This window comes from Malaya genurostris, chromosome 3 (genome assembly GCF_030247185.1).
Source record: "Malaya genurostris strain Urasoe2022 chromosome 3, Malgen_1.1, whole genome shotgun sequence".
Lineage (NCBI taxonomy): Eukaryota > Metazoa > Arthropoda > Insecta > Diptera > Culicidae > Malaya > Malaya genurostris.
The window spans coordinates 122,299,808-122,324,751 of NC_080572.1; the positions used below are offsets into that span (position 1 = coordinate 122,299,808).

The 24,944-nt window shown below is 36.2% G+C and overlaps 1 protein-coding gene across 4 annotated transcripts in view; it reads left to right on the forward strand.

Annotated features, from left to right (window-relative positions):
- LOC131439017 (optomotor-blind protein) overlaps positions 1-24,944 on the forward strand; it is a 277,035-nt gene that overhangs the window by 18,050 nt on the left and 234,041 nt on the right. For 3 of the 4 annotated variants that reach the window (XM_058609495.1, XM_058609497.1, XM_058609498.1), the window contains exon 2: positions 1,315-4,412. In XM_058609495.1, coding sequence (XP_058465478.1) covers positions 3,868-4,412 — 545 coding nt within the window. In that variant the 5' untranslated portion in view covers positions 1,315-3,867. Of the gene's footprint in view, positions 1-1,300; positions 4,413-24,944 lie in introns of those variants that run through there. The other variant, XM_058609496.1, reaches the window with a different exon arrangement.

The window sequence follows — 24,944 nt, forward strand, 5'->3', positions numbered from 1 at the left end:
TGTAAATCAAATTATTAAATTAGCGAATAAATACTATGATCATCATAACGTTTGAACCGTGGAAGTTACAAAAAAAACAATTAAAGAACAAATAAACAAAACTGAAAACTTAAAACAAATTTTAATGGTCAATTCTTCAGCACCGTCACTTTCGAACAACCACGCACCTCCATCGTTTGTAAAAAATGAGCGTTGTTTGAAATTGAAAGAGTAAACATAAATACCTTTCAGAAATGGCTTAACTAGACATCGGAAAGTCATATTATGGATGCATGACTTTCCGGTCCTATAGTAAAAATAAATAAAAAAAAGGACTTTGAATTCCTAGTACTGAATTAGGCTCAATGATAAAATTTTGAACATTAGCAAAATATGGTATGTTTCAATTGTAAAAACTATCTTCAAAAATCTATTTATATTTCATATTTATTGTTGTAGAATGATGTTCAAAATTTTCATTTTGCTATTAGTACTAGATATTCAACGAACATTTGTGTAATAACGCATAATCGAAAGAGATAGTAAGCAAAAGGAATTTGCTGTTGGCTTTTCGCCCATTTGAAATGTTCACGTCGAATTCAGAAGATTTATAATAATTTGTAACATACATAAAAAAAACTTTTAAGCTACTTTTCCTACTAGCTAATTTTATGGATTTTAATCAAAACTATGAAGTGTAGAAGAAATTCAAAAAAATTGTGCTCCAACAAGCACGGAGGAAGGAGTAATGGAAGAAGTATCAGTATTTGTCTGTGGTATTATTGGGAGTGCTGCGATCTTGAGACATTCAAAAGTAAAAACAAAAAACGAAATGAATTACAGAATTGTATTTTCGAAACTTCGAAGTTGATGAGCTCTGTATCATTTGAAGGCTCTACTTCATGTTGCTCAATGGTAATTATTCATCAACAACATATGGAAATTCATACAATCTAGATACGAGTGCAATGTCGATGTGAAATCCTTGAATAATAATAATTATTATTATTATTAATATACTCTACATAAGATAGAATGGCATTTGTGAGATAGACAAAGATTCATATTTGAAAGCTGATACACACCTCAAATAAACGAATGTCACCCAACCATAAGGGTACTATTATTGATTCAAGTGAATATTCATAGGAAAAATAAAACAAGATTACCTACGTCTGATAACGGCAAATCGAATCCATCTGTCGTAATTCTTTGAATGTAAAAAAAATAACAGGAACTCGAACACCTAAAAAAACAATTCCACTAGAACCATGCCATGGGACGTAAGAAAAATACATTCCTATTCCATAGAATATCCGTCTCTTTTCATGACAGGTCTGCTGGCTGCTGTTCAAACAATTCAATCAATAGCATAGGAGAAATTTTCTCGCTCAAAAGGAACAATGGGAGCTGCCATCGATCCGCTGTAAGGATATGTACTGTAAGAAGATATCGCACAATAAATTTTCCTCGAATAAGAAGGGAAAATTCCCATCGCCGCTCGTGGTGCGTTGGAACAGAGAAGCAGCGAGCAGTGAAAGATATATAGACAAAAAATCAATAAAGAGCAAAATTGTTTTCGGACAGATTCAGCTCAAGTGAAGCGAAAAACTCACATTCAACTTTTTTGCCTTCATTTGGACAAGCTGTGGGCTAAAGAGCCCCTAGGAAACAGAACAGTGCTACGGAAGAAGTGAGTTAGTGTGAAAGAGAAGAACGGAAGAAACATTGAACCGACATCCTTACGCACGCACGGGAAGAAAAATCACAGCTACTAGTGTAATAATGAATTTGGTAAATTTTACTTCAAACTGTGGGTGTGGGATGCGCTACTAGCGCCCCAGCTGCCAAGTCTACTACTCCCATCGTCGGTTAGGCGGTAGAGTATGGTTGACAGAGTGGGTGGAAAATTAACGTGGTGGAGGTGGTGAAATGTAAGTGTCGATTCCACCACTGTATCGCACTACAACCCGCGCCTGCTACTCGAACTTTTCTCCCGTGGGGGAGGGGGCATGAACGTAAGTATAAGTGCAAACCCTACTCGTCGTCGTTGTGAGTGTGCAAAAAAACTCTACTAATGACTTTGCCAAGCATTAAGGCGTGAGGAAGTGTCACAAGATCGGATCAACATAACACTACTACACGTTCAGACACTCTTGGGTTGACAAAGGCGAAACGGTGAACAAAGTGTCTCTATTGCGCATAAATTTAAAGCATATTTGCTGTTATAGTTTTTTTCTCTCTATTTTCGTTTGCCACCGAAAAGCCGAACGATTACTGTGTTGGTGTGAAATAATATCAAATTACATTACACCTAAGCTGGTGTGAGTGTGTCAACCGCGGGAGCAACACCACGCAAGAGAATAAATAAGAGCATAAACAGAAACGAGTGTGTCCGAGTACGCACACACATTTGCTTGGAGATAGCCAGCAACTCAAAAAGGGGGAGACTAAAAAAATAATAAACAACGGCATCAAAAGAAAATAAATAACAACCCAACACATGCACACAAAACAGATTGCGACTGTACTTTCTACACCGGGAGAGAAGAAGTTCGAGCTTGAGCCTGAGTGTGAGAAGCCATGGAGAGAGAAGACTGAAAAAACAGCCAAAGCCTTCTTTAATAATCGCTATCACCCCCGCCACCGAGGTCCAGTGTTGTTCACACCGCACACTAACCTAACGATCACGCTAAGCGTCCCCCACGACGACGACGACAACGACATCATCCGTTGTGCATTCTCGGGACCGGTTTTTGTCCTCTTCTTGGTGACGAAGACTTCACACAAGACATTCCGCTCTCTAATCCGATGTTAGTGTACCGATTGGACGCGACACACCAATCCGCGACGATTATCACACAAAATAGAGGGAGTGGCCTGACCATAAGCAGCACCGCATCCGACAGTGTGTGTGCAAGTGTGAGCGAGAGGCCAGAGGGGTGCGGTCGACACCAGTTCAACACGAAAGGTGTGATTACAGACACCAAAAACCAGACACCAAGCGCTTAGTTTGTCGCTGCAGCGGTAACCAGTTCATACACGGCCGGCGTGAAGTTAGCATCGTTGTTGTTGTTGTAGTTTTTGTTTCGTTTTTTCTCTCGCTCTCGTGTGACTCTCGCAGCCTCCCCCTCGCAGCTGTGGAGTATTATAGTATCCCATCCCACCATGGTCGAGTAGGTCCGATATGGGTGTGAGTGTGTCACGATATTTCACGACATGGCACGCACTTTTCACGGCTTTACTGATGCGTGAGTGTGGTTGCCTCGCGAACGATCCGAACCAAATGTTGTAGCCCCATTAGCCCTACGAGTGCTGTTGTCAACGAACCGTGTATGTGCTTTTTTCCACGATCAACAAATCCGAAAGTGGCGCCGGAAAATTTCGCGGAAAACAGGATAAACCAACAAAGGCAGAGGGAAAGCTAACATCAGTTTTGTGCACCCCCGCGAATGTTACGTGTTATGTGCTATACCGAACCGTGTCAAAGATTTACCGCTGGAGTTTTTGGGCTCAGCAAAAGCGTGACCCACTAATTAATTATTAATCGCTCCAAATTAAAATACTACACCACTACTGTGGTAGCAAATGCTCCGGCAGGAACGTCAGTGAAGTGAGTGACAGCAGATTACGATTTACCATGAATAGAGTATCGAAGAAGATCAGTTACTGTGAACGTACAGAGAATTTACATTGAGTATAATCCGTTTCGAATAAAGTGCGGGAACGAAAAAAAAACAAAGCGTAAAATAGTGTAGAGTGATCAGTGATTAGAAAAGAACTACGGAGAAGAACTAGCACATTTTTAAGTTGTTTCACCGACGCTGATCAGGAGATCAGAAAGGACGCAACGTCACACGTACGAGGCGATCTCTCGGTGATGTTGTGATGAGATACGACGGTCAGGAATTACTTCAATCTGACGAATTCAGTAGGCCGGCGAAGGGAATGGCCTACCATCCATTCCTGCAGCTACCGAGACCCACTGACTTCAGCGTGTCGTCGCTGTTGACTGCGGGCTCACCGCCTCAAGGACAAAACTCGCCAAGCGCCGGTGCCGGAGCAGCAGCGGCAGCTGCTGCAACTGCTGCCGCCGCAAACGTACCGTACTTTCCGGCCGCTGCCTTAGCGGCTTTATCGGGTGCTCCAGGTGGGCACCCACCGCATCTGTACCCGGGGTCACTGCTGCCAAAGTTACCACCACACCATCCACATCCGCATCATCCACTGGGAACCGCTTACACAACCGCCGAGGACGTCGTAATGGCCGCAGTTGCTGCTCATCAGCACCATTCGGCGATGAGACCACTGCGGGCCCTGCAACCAGAAGATGACGGCGTTGTCGATGACCCCAAGGTGACCCTGGAGGGCAAGGAACTGTGGGAGAAATTCCACAAGCTCGGAACAGAGATGGTCATTACGAAAAGTGGCAGGTGAGTGAAGTTAGTTTTTCATGTGTGCTATAAAAAAAGAATGAAAAATGTGAGTGCAGTGGCGTATCAAATGCCGTCGGCATTCAGTGCGAGAAGTTTGCTTCAAGTTTATCTCCTTCAATACGAACCATGATAATTTAATGGTTAGATTTTCGATTCGAATGACTATCTGGTTATGGTTTTGAAGTATTGCTTTCTGCTGTACTGCCCATACTTGCATATCAGTCCCATATGAAAAATCGGCATGTCGAGAAAAAAAAAACGATCACAATTTTGTATACGATTTTTTTTATTTATTGTGCTACCTAATGCTAAATTATGATATTATTACATGAAATATCGGTAATACAACTTTGCTATTCCAATATTGCAACATTGAATTTATTGAAATTTGCACTGAATGGGACTGACATGTGGGTACTTTGCATATGGGACAGATATGAGTTGATATTTTTTTCACATTTTACTGAACAAACCCTCAACTTTCATTGCAATTTCTGAGACTTTATTGAGGCTAGAAACTATTCCTCAAGCTAACTCAAAATTGGCGAAAATCGATATGGAACTGATATGCGAGTATGGGCAGTGTAGAACATCATAGATTTACAAAAAATCATGACATTCTCTGATCTACAGTGTCACAGAAATTATTCTGTTTAATACAGTTAAGTAAATATTTGTATGCAAACAGCAAGTTCTTCATATTGGTTCAGAGGAACCTTCATTATTTAGGTGGGCTAACCTCATTTGTGTAAATAATAACAATTTTGGAAAGCTTATGTTTTCATGAAACATCAGTATGTTCCGTGTGGCCATTACAAGCAAAGTATGAAAAACAAAAAGCATTTAAATCGTTGAGAATTACAAATATTCAAAGCACCAAACCTTTGCTATAAGTTCTGTATCAAACTTTCAACACTTTGAACATGTTCCAAATGTGAACCACTATAAATTGTTGTTAGTTTTGAAATTCGATCTGCGAGTTCCTATTTTATAGATTGACTTTAATGGCAAGATGAAAATAGGTGCATTGCCTTCAAGTTTTCGCATCGCTATTGTAGCAGCATGCAAAATTTTCGAACTATTTTTTCCACGGTATCACTTCTTAGAACCGAGACAAATATATTGTATCCGATTTTATCACAATTCGTTGATTGGAAGTCGAGTAATTGGCGAAATAACATGTCGACTTTATTGATAATAGTCGTGCAATTGCCCTAAGTAAAAAAATAACGCAATCATGTACATTAGTAATAAATTATGTTTGCTATTTTTTGCAAAAAGTTTCTCGATGGTGAAATTTTATTTGGCCCGAAAATATTATTACATTTAGATTCTCGAAATTAGAGTCTCACAAATTTGATTAGAGAAGTGGGGTTTGTCAAACTAATAAGTAAATCTAGAAATATTGCTCTTTGCTTGACCAAGCAATTATTTTGCAAACTACGAGTAGTCATCAAAATCCATTGGATTCTGGCATACAAATTTCAATTTTTGGGGTGAAATTTTTCCAACTAGTGATAAAGTTTACAATGATAAAGTCCCCCTGATTTTTTTTCTTTTGAACAGCTATCAAAATTTTTACTTTTGTTTATGGAAATTTCAACGACCATATAATCATACTATCCTGAAATTTGGAAAACATTGTCGGTTGGCACACATGAGAAAACTTAATAAGGATACTACATTTCGATTCAGACTTTGCACAAGTGTACGAAATAATTGCATGGCTAGCCCCGATCAACAAACAATTTTCATAACAACTTCTGATATAAGTCTGGTCTCGTTAGTTGTTGAAATAACAAAAAACTTTTAATACATTTTCTTTTTCTTTGAGTAACGGTTTTTAACACATATAATTTCTTGTTGGACTCATATGAAAAGTATTCACATAATAGTCCCATACAGCATGTAGCACTGAAATACTCGCACTGTATTTAAAATATTTCGCGTACTAAGATGAAGTTTGAATTTAAATTTTAAAATTTTAATTTCAGTTATATTTTTCTTAACTTGCTGATTTAGGGACTGATACACGAATATGGCCAGTATATTGTGACTGCCGACCGACGTGTTACGATACTACTAACATTATGAATCCGTACAGTTCAAGACTTGAATATGAGACAGCAGAATTATTAGTTCAGATATACAATGGAAATTTGTTTACCTTCGATTACAAAAAATTCATTCCAGTAAATGACAGACAACTTTGGAAATTATCACAACTTGATTATTATATTGTCAAAAACATTATTACATTGAATTCCGTACAACAAAATAACATGTATTATAGTTTACAATGTTTCTGAAATGTCGTTTTGAATATGAGATTAGATGCTTTGAAGAAATTGTTTACGAAACATAAGTGCTTCGTCGGTAGATATGTCTATTAGTGGCACATCCTCTAAGTCGCTTGTTCAAAGATGTTCTTAAAAAAAGCAAAACATTCCCAATATAGTAATTTTTAATTTTGCTATTTTTAGGCTGAAGAAAACGGTCTCAGAAACTGATCTGTGAATTTTTTGAATGTTGTGCAATTGATAATAAATTGCTTTATTGGTGGCAGAAATAAAACTCATCATTTTTGGAAACGATACGCAATTTTGGCGGAAGCGATACCATTTTAAAAATATTGTTATAAGGATTATGACTATAATGATTTCAAAACGAACTTTTCACTATCAACTTTTTTAGTTTAGAACTGATATAGTGATGAAGGTTGCAAATAGCACACCGCAATACTAGCATCTGTATCTATTACTATCTCGTGACATTAGTCTCGATTATTTTAAAGCGATTTTGTTCATTCCATTAATCGCTTAGCAGGTAATTGTTGAACTTTTTTAGGTTCAAAATTAGGATGCCGTAAAAGTATTTATGGCTTCATAGCTACGACCGAGGGAACTTTGTTACATCAAACATATTGGGGAAATTCAAATTCGAATGTTCTAAACCAAAACGATGAATATTAGTGGCTGTAATTGCACAAAGTTTTATTATGACAGATCATAATTGATATTTTTTTCGATTTGAGACGATTAGTTGGTACCTAGACAGCCACTTTTGAAAATTTATCTATAAATTTATGAAACTTCAACACTTCTTATAGAAAACAAAAAAAAAACAGCTCTTAGCCACCGAATATGATTTAAACCTGTATACTTACAATACTTATACTTGAGACTTATTCCATTTTCGCGTGAGTGAGAAGTTATTTGTATGTAAGTTAGTCACAGGCTAAAATTAAGTAAGTGAGAAGTTATTTATATATAAGTTAGTCACAGGCTAAAATTGAATATTCTTGATTTTTATATGTACACCTAAAAAATAGGAAATTTACCCGACATATGTGAATAAACGGGAAAATTAAAAAAAATGTGATGAACAATAATGTGATTTAAAACCACAATCGAATTAGTCGCACAGAATTTGGAAATTCACACATAAAACATATTTAAATTTACTTTGAATATATGCATGAAGATTAATATAAAATTAAAACTGTGTTCTCTCAGTTGTTTTTTTTTGTATTCGAATAAAAATTTGTGCATGCAAGTAGCTAAGCCTGTTTTCATTTTTCTTTGTCTTAAACTGATTAAGGGGCTGTCCATAAAAGACGTCACACTTTTTTTGACGATTTTTTACTCCCCCTCCCCCCTTTGTCACAAATTGTCACAGATGCAAAGACCCCCCACTCCCCCTATGTCACATGTCACGCATTCAAAATAAATAAAATTCATCTCAATACATTCAATATGTATGACAAACCATATAAATATGAGGGAATCGATATAGATATATTATTGTTTTAGGTAAAGAATAATATTTCCTTAGTATAGCATACAGGGCTGAGAAAATAAAGACCAAAACCTCATCAAAACGAGACCACTGCCGGAGAATCTTTTCATGATCAGTTGATCAGTGAATTTTAAATTACATCGATCAATACTGATCTTCCGTCACACAATGGGTAGCGAATTTGAGCTAAAATGATTCTTGATTTATGTAAGTTCAATCATTGGATGATTCGATAAGCTGGTGGAGGAAAATCACATATGATCAAGATAAGACATGACATGATCTACGTCTGAAATCGTTGACCTCCCGCCCTTTTTCAAATGGAGTACAATTGAATAAACTGCATCAGAATCAGATAAAGAAATTCTTATGATATACTATTATCAATGCTAGAAATCAAATTACTGAAAAAATTGTCAGTGCATAACTTAAGTTAAACCGTTTGAAGGCATCTTTTTCTTTTTTACTCATATTTGGCAAAATTTATTAATTTCGCTAATTTACTCGCTTCTCCGTGCACTTTTGCTGATCACAACAGAAATGATTTCCTGCATCACTCATTTCCGAATTTCCAAGAAAAAGCTTTTACATCAACAAATACACGTTTTCCTGTTGAATGTAAACGTTTATTGTGGAAATTTTTTCAGGAAATAGGGCAAAGCAGTAATATAATTAGGTATTTCAAAAATGCGCTCATTGAAAATATTGGTCACATTCCAAAAACCTCCCCCTCTCCCCCCTGTCACAAAAGGTCACGTTTAATGAAACATCCCCCTCCCCCTTGCGGCGTGACGTCTTTTATGGACAGCCCCTTAATACATAGCAGCAGTGACCCTACGGATTTATCCGCAGATCTACGGATTTCCGCCTTTTCTACGGATCTACGGATGAACCTCTTTAAATCTACGGATGTTGTATTATTTCTCCAGATATCTACGGGAAATAACTAAATCATGGGTTTTTATTCTGAAAACAGCCAAAGGTCCATTTGTCCAAATTCATTTAAAAAAAAGATTCTGGATGATTTGGCGCTGATTTCAACACTTCAGAAATTACTCTTAAAAGTAGGTGTTGACAAATGACTCATTCATCATTATCCGGGAAAACACTTTAAATATTATTACATCATCTTCATAACTATTGTTGGCCTGTTAAGTTATATAAGTAATCCCCGATCACTCATTTCTGGAAGTCTATCTTTATGAGTCAGGGCCCCATTTTACGTGCGGGTTTAAATAAACGACATCAAAATAATTTTATGCGAATATATGAATATGAGTACACTTGAAACCAAATCTACGGATTTCACCTCAGGGAAAAGTGGCATCACTGCATAGCAGCTCAAATTAACTGGTAGAGAAAGTGGACTTTAATTGGTGTCCAAGATATTATTCAATGACGGTGTATAAACAATCCTTATATCTTACGATTCTGGAAAAACAGAATTCTTAGCGAATCAATTTTGTTAAAAAACACTCAGTGGTTAAAATAATCGATATCGAAATTCTAAATAGATAATAGTTGATAATTCTGGAAAAAATAAAATGAAGTCCTCATTAGAAATAAATAAATTTATTTTGTTACAATCGTATTTTGCTTTATAGAAACAAATTTTGCAGTCCTTGGCCCCTCGGGCAAGAAAGTGTTTACAACTTGCACGGAGTATGAAAATGAAGCCTACGAACTGAAATTCATTGCACAATTGCATGTTATTTTGTTTTAACAGATTTCACAGTCGATTCTTAGATTACAGGACAATTGCATGGTTAACACAACATTATGATTTGATACGACTGGAAATTAAACATGCTAGGATATACCGTTTTCAATAATTTGTTTGTATCATTAATATCCTGAATTGTATGAAAAAAATGATCTATCACTATGATCATTTCCAATCATTTCACAAAAATGTGCCGTCGAGTCGAGTCGATAGAATGAAATTTATTTCAATTGTCCTTCTATTGGTTGCATAAATACAGTTTTGTAAACTTTGATTCGGTTTAATCCATGTCTCGAAAGATACCACGACGAGAACGCACCAAGAGAGTGTCATTTTTCTATTGGAAGTAGACGGTCAATTGTGTTTTTTTTATTTGCATGAACCTCAAAAACTGAATGTAAGCTATGTACAAGAAATCTGTGTTTTTGATCTAATTTAATAGCGCTACCTGGTACACTGCAGACACTGTAATTGACTAATAGCGACGAAAATTTGTGAGATTTAAAAACGGTTATATTGACTGAACACTAAAATCTTCAATCTAGTTACTTTTTGCTGAGGTTTTTTATAACAAGCCTAAGACCATAGTAAACAAATGACAGCATCCGTGTCTAAATTGGAGTAATGGGAAGCGTAGTTCATTTCAACTCCATTGCTGTTGATACCTAAGTTAATAAAACATGTAATAAATTGATCATTGATAATACGCATGTGAAGAACAAGAAACTGTCATACTATTGGAAGCGAATTAAGGCGTCAGCAAATTAAGAGGGGTACAAATATCCAAATAACCAGAAGAACGTGCCACTTGAGCCAATTTATTCTGATTCTTGAAGACGAACTTTGAATAGTTTCGGAGATATAGTTCTTTGTACTTGCTCATAGCCAGTCATACCTAAATACATTCGTTTCAATGAACCATTCAGATATTGGAAGTTACACCGAAAAAACTATACAGAAAAAAAAATGAAATTTACACGACATGTAATTCAATGATACTTTGAAATAGACATCAATTGAATCAAAAATTTAATTGCAAACCATCATCGATGTAAAAGTAAATTAGAATGCCTCAGTTTTTCAATGAATTATTCAACATATATTAATTTACGCTTAGTGTTGTTTTTATAGTATATTGAAAAGTAAAGACCTAAGGAGTAACTTTACATTCAATTTCCTGTTCCAAATATGTGCATGAAAATAGATGTAAATATTTTTATCTGTGCAGTTCACCTGAGCTGTTCTTTCGTTCTTTAGAAATTTTGTTTATTTTTATTAAAAAAAACGAGTGTCTTTCGTTGAAAACCAATTCAATAATAGTAAGTTCAGTGACTTTTAGCATACAGATATTATGGTGCGTTTCTGTACTTTTTCTAAGTTCACGATATATATGAAATTTCTAGTATATTACTAAAAATTACAAACGTTTCAAACATAAATAGTTAATATACGTTTTTGTTGATTTCAATAATTTTATTGCCATCTATTCTATTTAATAGAGAACTATTGTTCACTATCAATAAAGAATTCGTTTTTTATCATTTTTATCAAGTCGGGTCTTTTAAACCGTTCGTTTTTTCCATTTTATAAGATGTCAGCGAAGTCCGTGAACTTCTAATATCATGGTAAATATTTTGACACCATTTTTTTTTAAACTAAAAATCCTAACTATTCTTATATATTAGTTTGCATATTTAAATATTGCTAAATTTTTAACATTCATATAATATCTGCACAGTTCAAAAAATCTTGTGATTTTACATCTTCTAAGATGCATCTAAATGGATTGTCGTATTTCACACAAATTGATATTCCAAAACATGTAAAATTGTGTGATTTGAAAATAACATGGCTTGAAATCGAATGAAATTAAATAATCGATCGATTGCAACAGCGTGACTTGAACTAAGAAACGTCAAATCACAAAGCACGTCAGTTAATCGTCTGAACCACAGAAGCCCATATTGGTTATAAATCTATAGAGCGGCACTTGGTAGCCCAGTGCAAATTACTCTCGGAGTCTGCTAAATTTTGTGGTAGTGGAATTTTGCGTCATTTGAAAAGTTAAGAGTTATTAATTGTATCATTTGTAGAATTATGTCACCTGTAAAATTCATATTTTTTCTGTGTGTATTTCCCGTACTACGTAATTTGATATATCATATCGATATGTCGAAGTTCAATTTCGTGCGACATGGTGGGATGGGAAGACAATTTTATTTGAATCAGCTTCGGGAAATGGTGAAGATGTCCGCCATTTTATTTTTTTCTCATAAAAATTGTGATGCCTGCAACGGAATTTTGCTGCCTTTTTCTGTTTCTGTGTTCAGAAAAATTAAGGAAAATGATGCGATGTCGCATCGTTATATGGAAAACGATGCGTTATCGCATAGTTATATGATTTGTGCGATAAATTTCCGTGTAACTCTCGAAACACATACAAATTTTATTCGTTCTGAATCAATTTTTATACATCGCTAATTTATTATTAGTAGTCAATGAATGAATGAATTGTCACATTGAAACTGATATTTTCAAATATTCATAAATATAAATAAATAAATATTTTCATATATTCATAAATATTTGTTAATGTAAACGGCATTACCGTGAGACTTTATAAAGTACCCTATTTATCCCCCTACATAGAGCAAAGCGGGGCAAAAAAAAATTGTTTTAGGTCGTTCCAGGCCCGTGCGTAGGAATCATTCAAGAGGGTTTTCAAAAAGGTTTCAAAAAGGAAAGCAGGGGGGGGGGGTGGTTCAAAAGGTGGGAAAGACGCAAAAATTGAATTCTGAGAACGAAGTATGAATTATCAAATTATTTGCACTTTTCTATAATAAGTATTCTATTGTTCATTGAACGTAATGTCGAAAAATCTTCCATGCAAAGGGGGGAACCCCCCAACCTAGCCCCCCCTCCCATCGCACGCGCCTGGGTCGTTATGATCAATTACTTAACATAACGAATATTAAGGATAAAAATAGTTTTTACTCGGGTTATTAGTTACTAAAATCAATGCAAACTTCATAGGCAATAAAAATGTCATTTAAATAGTGAAAATATTCATTAAACCAAATTGCATGGTTTCCTAAAATTTTATCAAGATCCAAGATTCACATTCAATTAATTAGATCATTGTGATGAGTTATGGGGAAGTGCCTGTTCATTCAAAAACTACTTGGATTATAGGCACAGTATACGACATATGCATTATTTGCTTATTGTGAATGGTCATCCAAAAACTACCAGAAGTTCAGCCTTTAAGATTTACCAGCATAATAAAGTACAATATCGAACCTATTATTCATGGTATATGCTCGTGATACTAACTATAATTAAGAGATTTATTGTAGATGCTCTGTGTCACCGAAAAACTACCCTGAGTTCAGGCCTTAAGATCTAACAGCATAAGGAACTGCATTAAAGAACTTTTTATACTCGGTCTATTTATATTATAATCCTAGCCATCCTAAAAATCTCTGCAGTTCAAACCGTAAGATCTTCCAGAATAAGTGCATTAATAAACTTAATCATCTGATCTCATACTCGCGATTCACTGAACAGCATTGAAAAAATATACACAAGCTAGTTATTGCTCGTGTAGATCTGAAGACCTATTTTCACTGAAGTTCTTCTACTACTGAAAACATACCTGGAGCAGCTATAAATAGACAAGTAAGCAATGTGTAGCTCTAAAAATATAAACAGCAAACAAAAAATAGACCTTTGGTGTTGTAGTTCCTGCTGTGACCGGTGTTGTCTCTAAGGACAATATTTCAAGTAATTCCTGGATCTTGGAATATCTCTTATGGATTTCCATAGTCTCAGAATATACTCAGATGGTCCTAGATGCCTTTGGGTATGAACGTAGTTTGATTTTTTATGTTATTTACACTAAAATCGAATGGAATTGAAAATACCTCCTTCACTCGAAAATTTTTAAATAGCTCGATGTTTTGTTTGGTGCGTACCCCCGACTTTGCGCGTAAATTGAGGGTCCAGTGTACTTAGTAACAGTGTAGGGACGTGACAGTTAACAAGCAATATTGAACAGTGACTGAAACTCTGTAATTGTAGAAATATATTGAAAATTTGGGAATCTAACCCAGGTAAGCTGCATGAAAAGCGCTATGTTATTCCCGAAAAAATCTTCATGTAGTTAAGACAGTTATTTCTAGTATTCCAAATCCAATTCTTGTATACTAGTTTCATCCAAGTTCATTTCTATGGAAAGCATAATTTTCTTGTGGATTATAATGTTTTCCAACATCTAGAATTACGTTAATATTTTAATTATATTTGAATTTCATGGACGCACAACAATTCAGTGTTCTGAAGATTTTGCTTTGAATGTTTGTAGAATACTGTGATAAAAATTAAATTAATGCATGTTTATACCACACTTTGCTACAAATAAATAGAATTGTTTTGATAAAAAAGGGTTTTTAATTTTTTCTCTTTTCGATACACTGTCTTCTTTTATGTGTTTTTTTTGTAACACTGTATGTGTTACTTTTTTGATTACTTCAGATAGAATTGGAACAGAGACAATTGCCTGTATTTCAGTTATTTATTATTGAATTCAAGATTTTTTATATAAATGTAGCGTTTTCTTCATACTTTTAAGAAAAAATACGGATAAAATTATTCGTCACGGTTTCGAAGGAGTTCTCGAATTTTTCCAGTAACACGGCTCATTAGGCGGCGCACACCTTCTTCGTCCATCGTTTTAGCTATCTTATTCCACCAGGTCGTCATATGATTGATGTCTTTGACAACCTTTCCCTTTGCCTTGAGTCTCCTCTTCATGATTGCCCAGTATTTCTCAATAGGGCGGAACTGGGGGCAGTTGGGTGGGTTAAGGTTTTTCGGAACAAACTGGACCCCTTTCTCTGCATACCATTCTCGAACGACTTTGCTGTAATGACAGCTTGCCAAATCTGACAACGGCAAAATTCGTTTTTGGAGACACACTTTTTGGTATAGTTCCGATGTCATTGTCTTATTTGTAACGAAAATTTTCGTTTTTTTGCCACAGCTGCAAATGCCCTGCCAAATTATAAATTTTCTTGCAAATTTGTCGGCAAAAACAAATTTAAATTTTCCTGGAACATCCTCCCGAGCCGTTGCCAAGTAAAATTTTTGACCTGGGATTTGCCCGAAGTCAGCCTTGATATAGGTTTCATCGTCCATCAGAAAACACCCGTCGAACTTGGTCAGCACCTGGTCATATAGTTTCCGAGCACGAATTTTGACCACACTATTCTGTTTTATGGTCCGATTTGGCTGTTTGCTAGCTCGATACGACTTGATTCCTTCCCGGAGTCGAGTTCTCCTCACGGTACTATGGGGAGCACCGAATTTTCTGGCCAAATCACGGTCCGACAGATTAGGATTCCTCTTAATCGTCTTCAAAATCTTACCACGCAGTATCCGGTCGACAATTCCACTCCGACGATTGGCTTGAGGCTTCCGAATCGTCGTCAATGTTTCCTTATACCGTTCAATAACGCGCCATACGGTATTCCTGGGCAATTTCAGCTGTTTAGCTAGCCTAGATGCAGACCACAATAGATTTTCCAAATAACTGTGCACATTTTTTCCCTTCTTTCGGCTTCCATGTTGATTGTTTACAAAGTACAGTCGATTAGTGGAATGTCAAAAATCATACGTGAAGCTGACAAAATTCCCGACACGTGGGTCCGTCCACCAGAAGCGCCACATTATGAGCAAAAGTTTGTTCCAATTCTAAATGAAGCAAGCTTTAACACCGTATTTTTCATGTTTGTAAATTGTCAATTTTTAAGCAGAATACCTTTTAATTTCTAGAAGTATTCAATTTTCTAACTTATGTTCGATAAAAATTCGAATTTTTCAAAATTTTGAATGAAATGAACAAACTGTTTTCAATTGAATCAGAAGCTTTACCATGCAATAAAACTCGACTCTTATTTCCCACAATCAGCTGAAGTAGTATTAGTTAAAAAACTGGGTTGTTTGGAGTGGTACCTTAGTTCAGTCCAACACTGCTTCCTGGCTTGGAATATTATTTTTCGGCGAGTTAGGTTCATATCAAATAAATACCCGAATTTCCTACTCCGCGACACATATAAAAGAGTCTGATGAGTCGCCGTCCTACCGTTAAATAGATGAATCTTTGTAGCTCTGAGTTACGGCGGTTTTTGACCCATATTTTCGGAACCGTATATATTTGAGATTAATTTTTCTGGCCATCAATCAACAAGATGTGCACAATATGAGAAAAATATGGCTAGTTCAAAGGATTTTATTCGTTTGTGCATCATCATGTACAGAAACACGCTCTTAAAATTAAAATTTTTCTGCTTATCACCCTACAATTTCGGAACCGCAGTTGACACATTTTTTGTTAGTCCAAAATATTAATGTTATTTACTCCGCATACGTTTGTTCTTGAAATGAAATCGAAACAAAATTGTTTTTGACTGACGGTGATATCTAGACTCATGTTTGGAGATGAGATGACTCTAGTTTAACATGATCGGCTGACTAGTTGATGTAGTAGAAGCACTTTTGCATTGAGAAAAAAAAACAAGAAATCGATCAAGATGGCGGCTTATGGAAATTCTCGAGCCTCATCGACCGTAATTGGCAAATACTTGAAAGCACCGAACAAGCTGGTGAAAGAATTCTGGGAAACCGCTTGAGCAACATTATTCTTTCACTGCCTCCTCAGCGTCTGTAGAAAAGTGTCAACCCAGGACCTATTCAGTGCTCACCGCTTTTCCCCCGAATCGTTCATTCCTTACCTGAAAAAAGCGCCATTTTTCTTTTTTTTTTCTCCAACAGGCTGAAGAGCTAGCACTCCGCCGCACGAGCGGCTTCACAATCTACCATCACCAGCATTACCGCGGGTTGGGAGCGCAACACAAAAGGGTTCCCCGTTTTCTCGGGAGGTGTTTGCTAATTTCGACACCTCCAAATTTTTCATAATGGTGCTCTGCCTCGTACTGCACAAATTAAAGACAAAAGCAAACTACCCCATATTGCTGGAGCATTCGAAGGAAAGGGTGGCGTTTAATTGCACTTGATGGGCTTTTTCTTTCATGTTTTCGTCGTGGTCTTGCGATTGCACTGATGATTATGTCAGTTGGGGGTGGGTGTATCCATATCTGAGAGGATGCATTTACTTGAGTTTTCCATGACAAACCCCCGGCAGAGCTATCTCTACTGTCGAGCATAGAAAAGTGGAAGATCAGATAATGAATACATCCATTATGTAGCACTTTTTGGTGCTCCAAAAGTGACATTTTTGGTAGCTGTTATAGTGTTTTTTATACACTGAAGCAGGCTTTGTCTAGATGATTGTGTCATCAAACAAAAATAAATTGGTGGTGTAAAGAGCTTGCCATGTTGGGGATAGTTACAGGCAGACATTGTTTTATGTTATTAGGAACTATTTTTTATTGTTTCATTTTCTCTCTTCAGAATTGAAGTTGTTCAATTTTTCTAAAAACTATACAATACAAACACTATTCTGAACTAATTGACTAAACGTAATTGAAAATGCATACTTTATACATTTGGACATACATTTCGACCCTAACATATTTTGGACTCACAATATTAGTTTTGTTGAAAAGTGTATTGTGTTTTCTTGAGGTATTATGTGAAGAGTGAGATCATACGTTCCTCAACTTGCCTTTCTTGATCTATTACTATAGGTACATTCATTCGCAGCTTTAGAGGGGTGAGGGTATTTAAATTTACATTTTTTAAATGAATACTAAAATTTCATGTCACTAAGAGCATATTGTAACCTGACAGGTGTTTCTTTTGTTTTTATCGTAATAAACCTTGTTTTATCCCTCGAAAAGTTAAAAATAAAAAAAAAATCGAAGATCCCTTTGGAGAAAATGTCTAATGTACTACGATTTTTTTTATATCTAATGATCCAGCATTTAGTTATGAGGGGCATTTTTTCCATAATATTCTACGAATGTTTACTTTCATATGCCATTGATGTCAATAAAAACACTATGTTATCACAAAAAACTGCAAACTTTTCAGAACAGATACCTTCTTCGATGTTATTGCTGTACTCTGATGCTGCCCTTAACATTCTACCAATAGCTTACTTATGTCACATTGTTGTTCGTTCATGATAATTTACATACTACAGCATATCGCAACATACAGTCCTGAACTCCAAACAATACGTATGAAACTCATCGGTATGCCAATTTGCAATGCGTTCTAACAACCACTGATTTTGATCAAAGGCGAGTTCTGTTTGTTGGACCTACCAAATTTAATGATATATCACGCATAAGTATCCGTACCAAGTCTAGACTAAAACACAATTTTAGCTGAGTTTTAATGATTTTTTTATATAATAAGCGCAATTAATTTGTATTTGCTAAACGTAGCTAAACACCAACAGTATTTTATGACCTAGTTTAGCTACTTAACAAGAATCTCTCAAACAAAATGTTATTCCACTGAGATTCCACCTTAATTAATTCAAATAAGTTTGTATACTGCCTACTGTCAAGGAAAGTGCCATCAAATGTTTAGTAGCATGTTCTTGAGATGAAATATTGCCGAATGCATTCTCAACGATGGAAGCTTGCCGTAAATTAGACAGAGAACACATTATTATAAAACTTGAATTCTAGCAATACTAGCAACTGTCACGACTTCGTTTCATCTGTTGCAGAGGGTTTTATTGAATTTCGTTCATGAAAATAAATTAATTAATCAAGTATTGTCCACTGATAGCCACTTTCCATCAGAAAAGTGCGACAAAAGACTCCAAATGCCATAAACTTTTAGGCTTTTTATAGACATGTCTGTGGGAGGGAGTATGATCAAAAGCATTTTTTTCAGATTTAACAAGAATGCCCACCACACAACGCGTTTACCTGATTGATAATGGACAGGAGACCGTTTCCGACCCATCCAAATGGGCGATCGGTAGTCAGCCGCGGTGTGAGTTGGTGGAAAAAAAATGGAAATTTTCCCACTACTGGCGTTTTTTTCTGGAAGCACATATATGAAATTCATTTATTTGATTTCATTCGCATTTTATTATGACATACTTTGAACGGAGTGTTACCGCCGGATTTAGTGGTGTTGATGGCAAGGAGGATTATCTTTCATGAAGAGTGCTTTTATGAAAATTTGTTCATAAAGTCATTATCCTACCTTGATGGTATTTCGAATGAGCTTTAGCTTGAGGTTAATTGTTAAGCTACCGAGTGAGTGTAGGACGGAAGAAATCCATTTGATGCAATATTGATCTCTGGTTCGGCTAATATTGAATCTTCTTGTACCACATGGCATAGCGATTGTGTGAATGGAATGAGTCAGCTCTGTCAATCACGTCGAAGCTTTGATTTTCATGTTATATAGATCCCTTGAAAATCATTATTATATAATACTCTATAAACCCAGCTATAGTTATTCGTTACAACAATATCAAGAATCAAAACCAATTGGCTCAAGTGGCACTTCCCGTTAAGATTTGTTCCTTGCTAAGGGGCTGTCCATAAAAGACGTCACGCCGCAAGGGGAAGGGGGTGTTTCTTAAAATGTGACCTTTTGTGACAGGGGGGAGGGGGGGGGGAGGTTTTTGGAATGTGACGTCCAATATTTTCAATGAGCGCATTTTTGAAATACCTAATTATATTACTGCTTTCCCCTTTTTCCTGAAAAAATCTCCACAATAAACGTTTACATTCTATAGGAAAACGTGTATTTGTTGATGTAAAAGCTTCTTCTTGTAAATTCGGAAATGAGTGATGCAGGAAATCATTTTTGTTGTGATCAGCAAAAGTGCACGGAGGAGCGAGTAAATTAGCGAAATTAATAAATTTTGCCTAATATGAGTAAAAAAGAAACAGATGCCTTCAAACGGTTTAACTAAAGTTATGCTCTGACAATTTTTTCAGTAATTTGATTTTCTAGCATTGATAATAGTATATCATAAGAATTGCTCTTATTTGATTCTGATGCAGTTTATTCAATTATACTCCATTTGAAAAAGGGCGGGAGATCAACGATTTCAGACGTAGATCATGTCATGTCTTATCTTGATCATATGTGATTTTCCTCCACCAGCTTATCGAATCATCCAATGATTGAACTTACATAAATTAAGAATCATTTTAGCTCAAAATCACTACCCATTGTGTGACGGAAGATCAGTATTGATCGATGTGATTTAAAATTCACTGATCAACTGATCATGAAAAGATTCTCCGGTAGTGATCTCGTTTTGATGAGGTTTTGGTCTTTATTTTCTCAACCCTGTATGCTACACTAAAGAAATATTATTCTTTACCTAAAACAATAATATATCTGTGTACCCCTAGGAGGAATAAAACAGATGATTTAAATGATGGTAATGATATTAATAAAATATTTCTGATGATTTTGTAGTTTTAGGGATATTTTTTAATCTAATGACAGCTTGTAATAAATCGATTTTTCCCTCATATTTGTATGGATTGTCATACATATTGAGAATGTATTGAGATGAATTTTATTTATTTTGAATTCGTGACATGTGACATAGGGGGAATGGCGAGTCTTTGTTTCTGTGACAATTTGTGACAAAGGGAGGATGGGGAGTCAAAAATCGTCAAAAAAAAAGCGTGACGTCTTTTATGGACCGCCCCTAAGGCATCTTAATATTTTCCTGAAAGAAAGATAAAGATAAATATGATAAGGAATTGTGTTGTGAACATCGGCGAATGACTTCATGGTTAAAAACGAGGGTAAATAGGGAAACATAACATGCAATATAATACAACTGTTTTATAGATGAGGAACACAGCACAAAACTAAAAGAAATAAATCGATCTGCATCCCTGAAATGATGCTGAACAATTTACAGGTGACAAAATGCGCACTTCATTAAATCTCCAATACCAGAAAGCACTTTGAGATCTTACAAAAGCGACACTACATATTGCATTTCCGTAAGAATGCAGATCGATTCGCCATATTCATGAGCAGAAGTTAATTTGTTGCCCCATGAGGGATGCCAACAATTTGTTAAAACTTCAACAAAATAATAAAATTTCAAGAATTCGTTTACTCTAGGAAGATTGCACTTGTGCCAATATGTTCTGGTTCCTGAATATAGTACGCAGAAAATTGACCTTGTGATAGTCAAGTTTGCAATATAAAGTCAAGTCTCCGAACTCCGAGGGAACTGCAGTGATGCTTTGAAATATGCAGTAGACCTTTTGACATTTTCAGATTCAAGTTTAATAACAATGCTTCTGTTTGAGCACATATTTGCAAGTTTCGTCAGTAGCTGGCATATTTGGAGGCAATCCAACTAGTAGCAAAGTTAGTTGTGACCCAACAAAATCGATCGTTGCACCAGCTCTAGCCAACTAATCAGCCCAGTTAATTAATCTTGTTTCACGACAGTAGACACCAGCAGCAACACAACTATCCAATAGAGAATCGTCTGTATAACAAACAGTGTGTTCATCGTTGCGAATAACCAGACAACGAAAAGAATATCTCATACTTCAGTTTTTTTTCTGGAAATGTCTTTTATTTGTTTGAATGGTATAAGATATCAATTGTATATGATAACGTAAAAAGTGATGCATTCTTTTGTATTTTTTTTATAAACTGAAAACCATCACAATACAACCATAACAATTTAGATGAATCACATTGTTATATTACATAACTATTACAAAATGCTTTTCAGAATACTGATTGACATAAACAAAAATTTTCGGATTTGCGAAAACATGATTCCTATTTTATATTACTCCTCATCCTCAAGATTTTCAGATTTTAAAGATTTTTTCCTTGCTTGTTTAGTATATCATTGTGAATGCCGACAGATCACACGTGATCTTGTGTCATTGTCAAACTTGTTCAGTTTGGTCTATAATTTATAGCCTGTTCGCACTACACCGGGACGACCAGGACGGGACCATCCGGGACTATCCGGGACGTTTTTTTTTCCTTATCGGCGATGACTGAGCTGCCGGCGTGTGTATGTATTGGAATCCCGGATCCGGGATAAAATCCATTTGGTTGCCGCCGATATTCCAATACATACACACGCCGGCAGCTCAGTCATCGCCGATGAGGAAAAAAAACGTCCCGGATAGCCCCGGATGGTCCCGTCCCGGTGTAGTGCGAACAGGCTATAAATTATAGACCAAACTGAACAAGTTTGACAATTTACTCATCAATGGGCGCTGGCGAAGTTGGAGGAAGATCCACTTTTTTTCGAAAAATTCTGGAGTGAAGACCAACCAGAAGCATTGCAAGAGTTACCAATGCATCCCAAAAAATCACTGTTTGGTGTCATCGTGCCGTGAAAAATCGTAGAAAACTTTCGAACAACCACCAAAAATTTAAAAAATTTAAAAAAACCCCAACAGAAACGTTGGGGTTTAGAAAAACTTCTACTCTAACTGCAGATGCAGATAGTGATTTGGGCACTTCAAAAATAAAGATTTTGACGCGAAGCGCAAGGAACGTCCTGGACAACTAAAAATTGAATTTGGTGAGATCAAAAGGCCGTTTTTTATTTGAAGCTGTGCCAACCAGCTTATAATAAATACAATCGGTCGTGATCAGCTATGGACAATCATGCACGACTACGGATTCCCGGGCAAACGATTATTTTTGGTCAAGGCTACGATGGATCGAGTGATGTGCGTTGTTCGAGTATCGGAGATAAATTCGAATCCCTTTGAAACTCGCAGAGGGTTACTGCAAGGTGATGGCCTTTCGTATCTGCTATTCAGCATTGCTTTGGAGAGTGTAATAAGAAGTGTTGCACGATTTTCAGAAAGGCCATCCAACTACTTGGTTTCATTGATGACATTGACATTATGGTGCTATAATACAAGAACGTACATCAGACTAAAACGTACATCGGACTAAAAACAGAAACCAGGCGGATCGTACTTGATATCAATGTGCCAAAGACAAAGCCCATGAAAGATAATGTTATTGTAACTTTTCAAGGTATCGTGCTTAGTTTGGACTTTTCTGGACGCTTTGATCGAGCAACATTGTTCATCGTACGAAGTTAACTTTCCACTTTGGATAAAATCAGTTATTCTCTACGGGTACTAGTCCTGGACAATGCTTATGGAGGATCAACGTGCACTGGATATTTTCGAACGGGAGGTGTTGCGAACTATCTATAGCGGAGTGTGGATGGAAGATGATATGCGGAGAATACGAGAACAACTAGGATAAAATGATCCTCGAAAATGATCCGACAGGTACAAGAAGAAGAGTCGCGCTTCGGGCAAGATGCATCGATCAAGTTGAAGATGACCTGCGAACCCTTCGCAGCTACCGAGGCTGACTGCGAACAGCCATGAATCGAGTTCAATGGAGACGTCTCCTACATACAGTAGAGACCTGCGTGGCCTACGACTGAAAGAGTACGAAATAGATCCAATCAGTTAAAATCATCATAGGTGACGTTGCAGGAAAAGAAATATCGCCACGACAAAATAAATTTACTTCATAACAATGCAAGACCCCATGTTTCGAAAGTACTAAAAACTTATTTGAAATAGTAAGTTCTGTCAAAGTCCTGGTATTACATTCTTTCTGTGGAATTTGACCTTTTGTTTCAACAGACTTCGCAGCTGATTCTTGGCGTATAGAGCCATTGCATGGCTGGTGCTACGATGCTACTGACACTAAAAATCCTTCCTGATCTGCTAGCTAGCCTAGCATTGAACTTCTGAGTGATGTTGATCTCAAAACTGTCACTAAGTAATTAAAAAAAATTCAAAGTGAAGAATGAAATAACCAATCTTCTATAAATAGTGAATTGACTAGATTTCTCAGCTTGAACCTGTTATTTTTACTGTTTTGAGTTGATGATTTTTATTGTTGAATGTGATTATCAGATTTACATTGTAACTCGATTCTACATTCAGATTGAAATGTTCTAAAATTAGTAAGATCTAATCAGGTTCTAAAAATGCTGTGTGATGCGTACTCTTGGTTAACAACGGTTCCGTATGGAATTACGACGATTTCCCCTAATAAGTGCTGCTAAATGACGAGTGCACTCGATTGCGTAATTTAATACAATTTTCAGTAATTTTCTTATTTTTAACGACGGCTTAAATTTAACGAAGCATTTCAACCGAAGCACACCAGCCATCAACCATAGCAAAGTTACGCTGAACCTCTGCACTTATTATTGTATTTCCGAGGAGCGAACCGTTCGGAAAGACATTTGCATATGCGACTACCTATATCCATATGGAATTAGTGTTGGCACCAGTACGGTCCGGTTGTGCGTGCGTATTTGTGCACATATAGTGCACTACAATACGGATGCATATAATTTTCTTCCGAAAGCAAAGGAGACATTGCGAGGATTTTTTTTCATCACATCCAACCGATGGCTTTCTGGCAGCACACGGAAATTACGTTCATATTCACACAGCTTCGAATTCCGCATTGTTTCGATGTCAGTGTGTGCTTTCGTGTACCGCAGGAACTGTTTCGTGAGCGCAACTGATTTGAATATGTACGACAGACAAACAGGAACACGCTACAAAAAGAGGGATATCAAAACTGAAAAATTAACTATCAAAAACGACAATGTTTTAGTAACTTTGTGCACGATTATAACAACTTTTTGTTTCTCTTGTTTATAATTGATAGATAGAGGTAAGGTAGAATTAGATAATCAGTATCGAAAACACTTGCGCAATTTGTTCGGAATGAAATAATTTAAATATTACTTTGAAACACTCTCGCAGAACCTACGTCAAAATCAAAAACCTACGTCAAAATCAATCGAACTGAGAGTCGATGAGTATACGTATTATGGTTTGTTCAATTTTATTCGCAAAGAAAATCATCACATCACAATTACAAGATAGTTTCGATTTTTTTTGCACAAATCATTTGTGTAGTTGACAGTTGATAATATTGATTCGTTTGATTCAGATTTAAAAATACAAACGCTTTCCAATTAAGGTTGCTTCATATTTGCT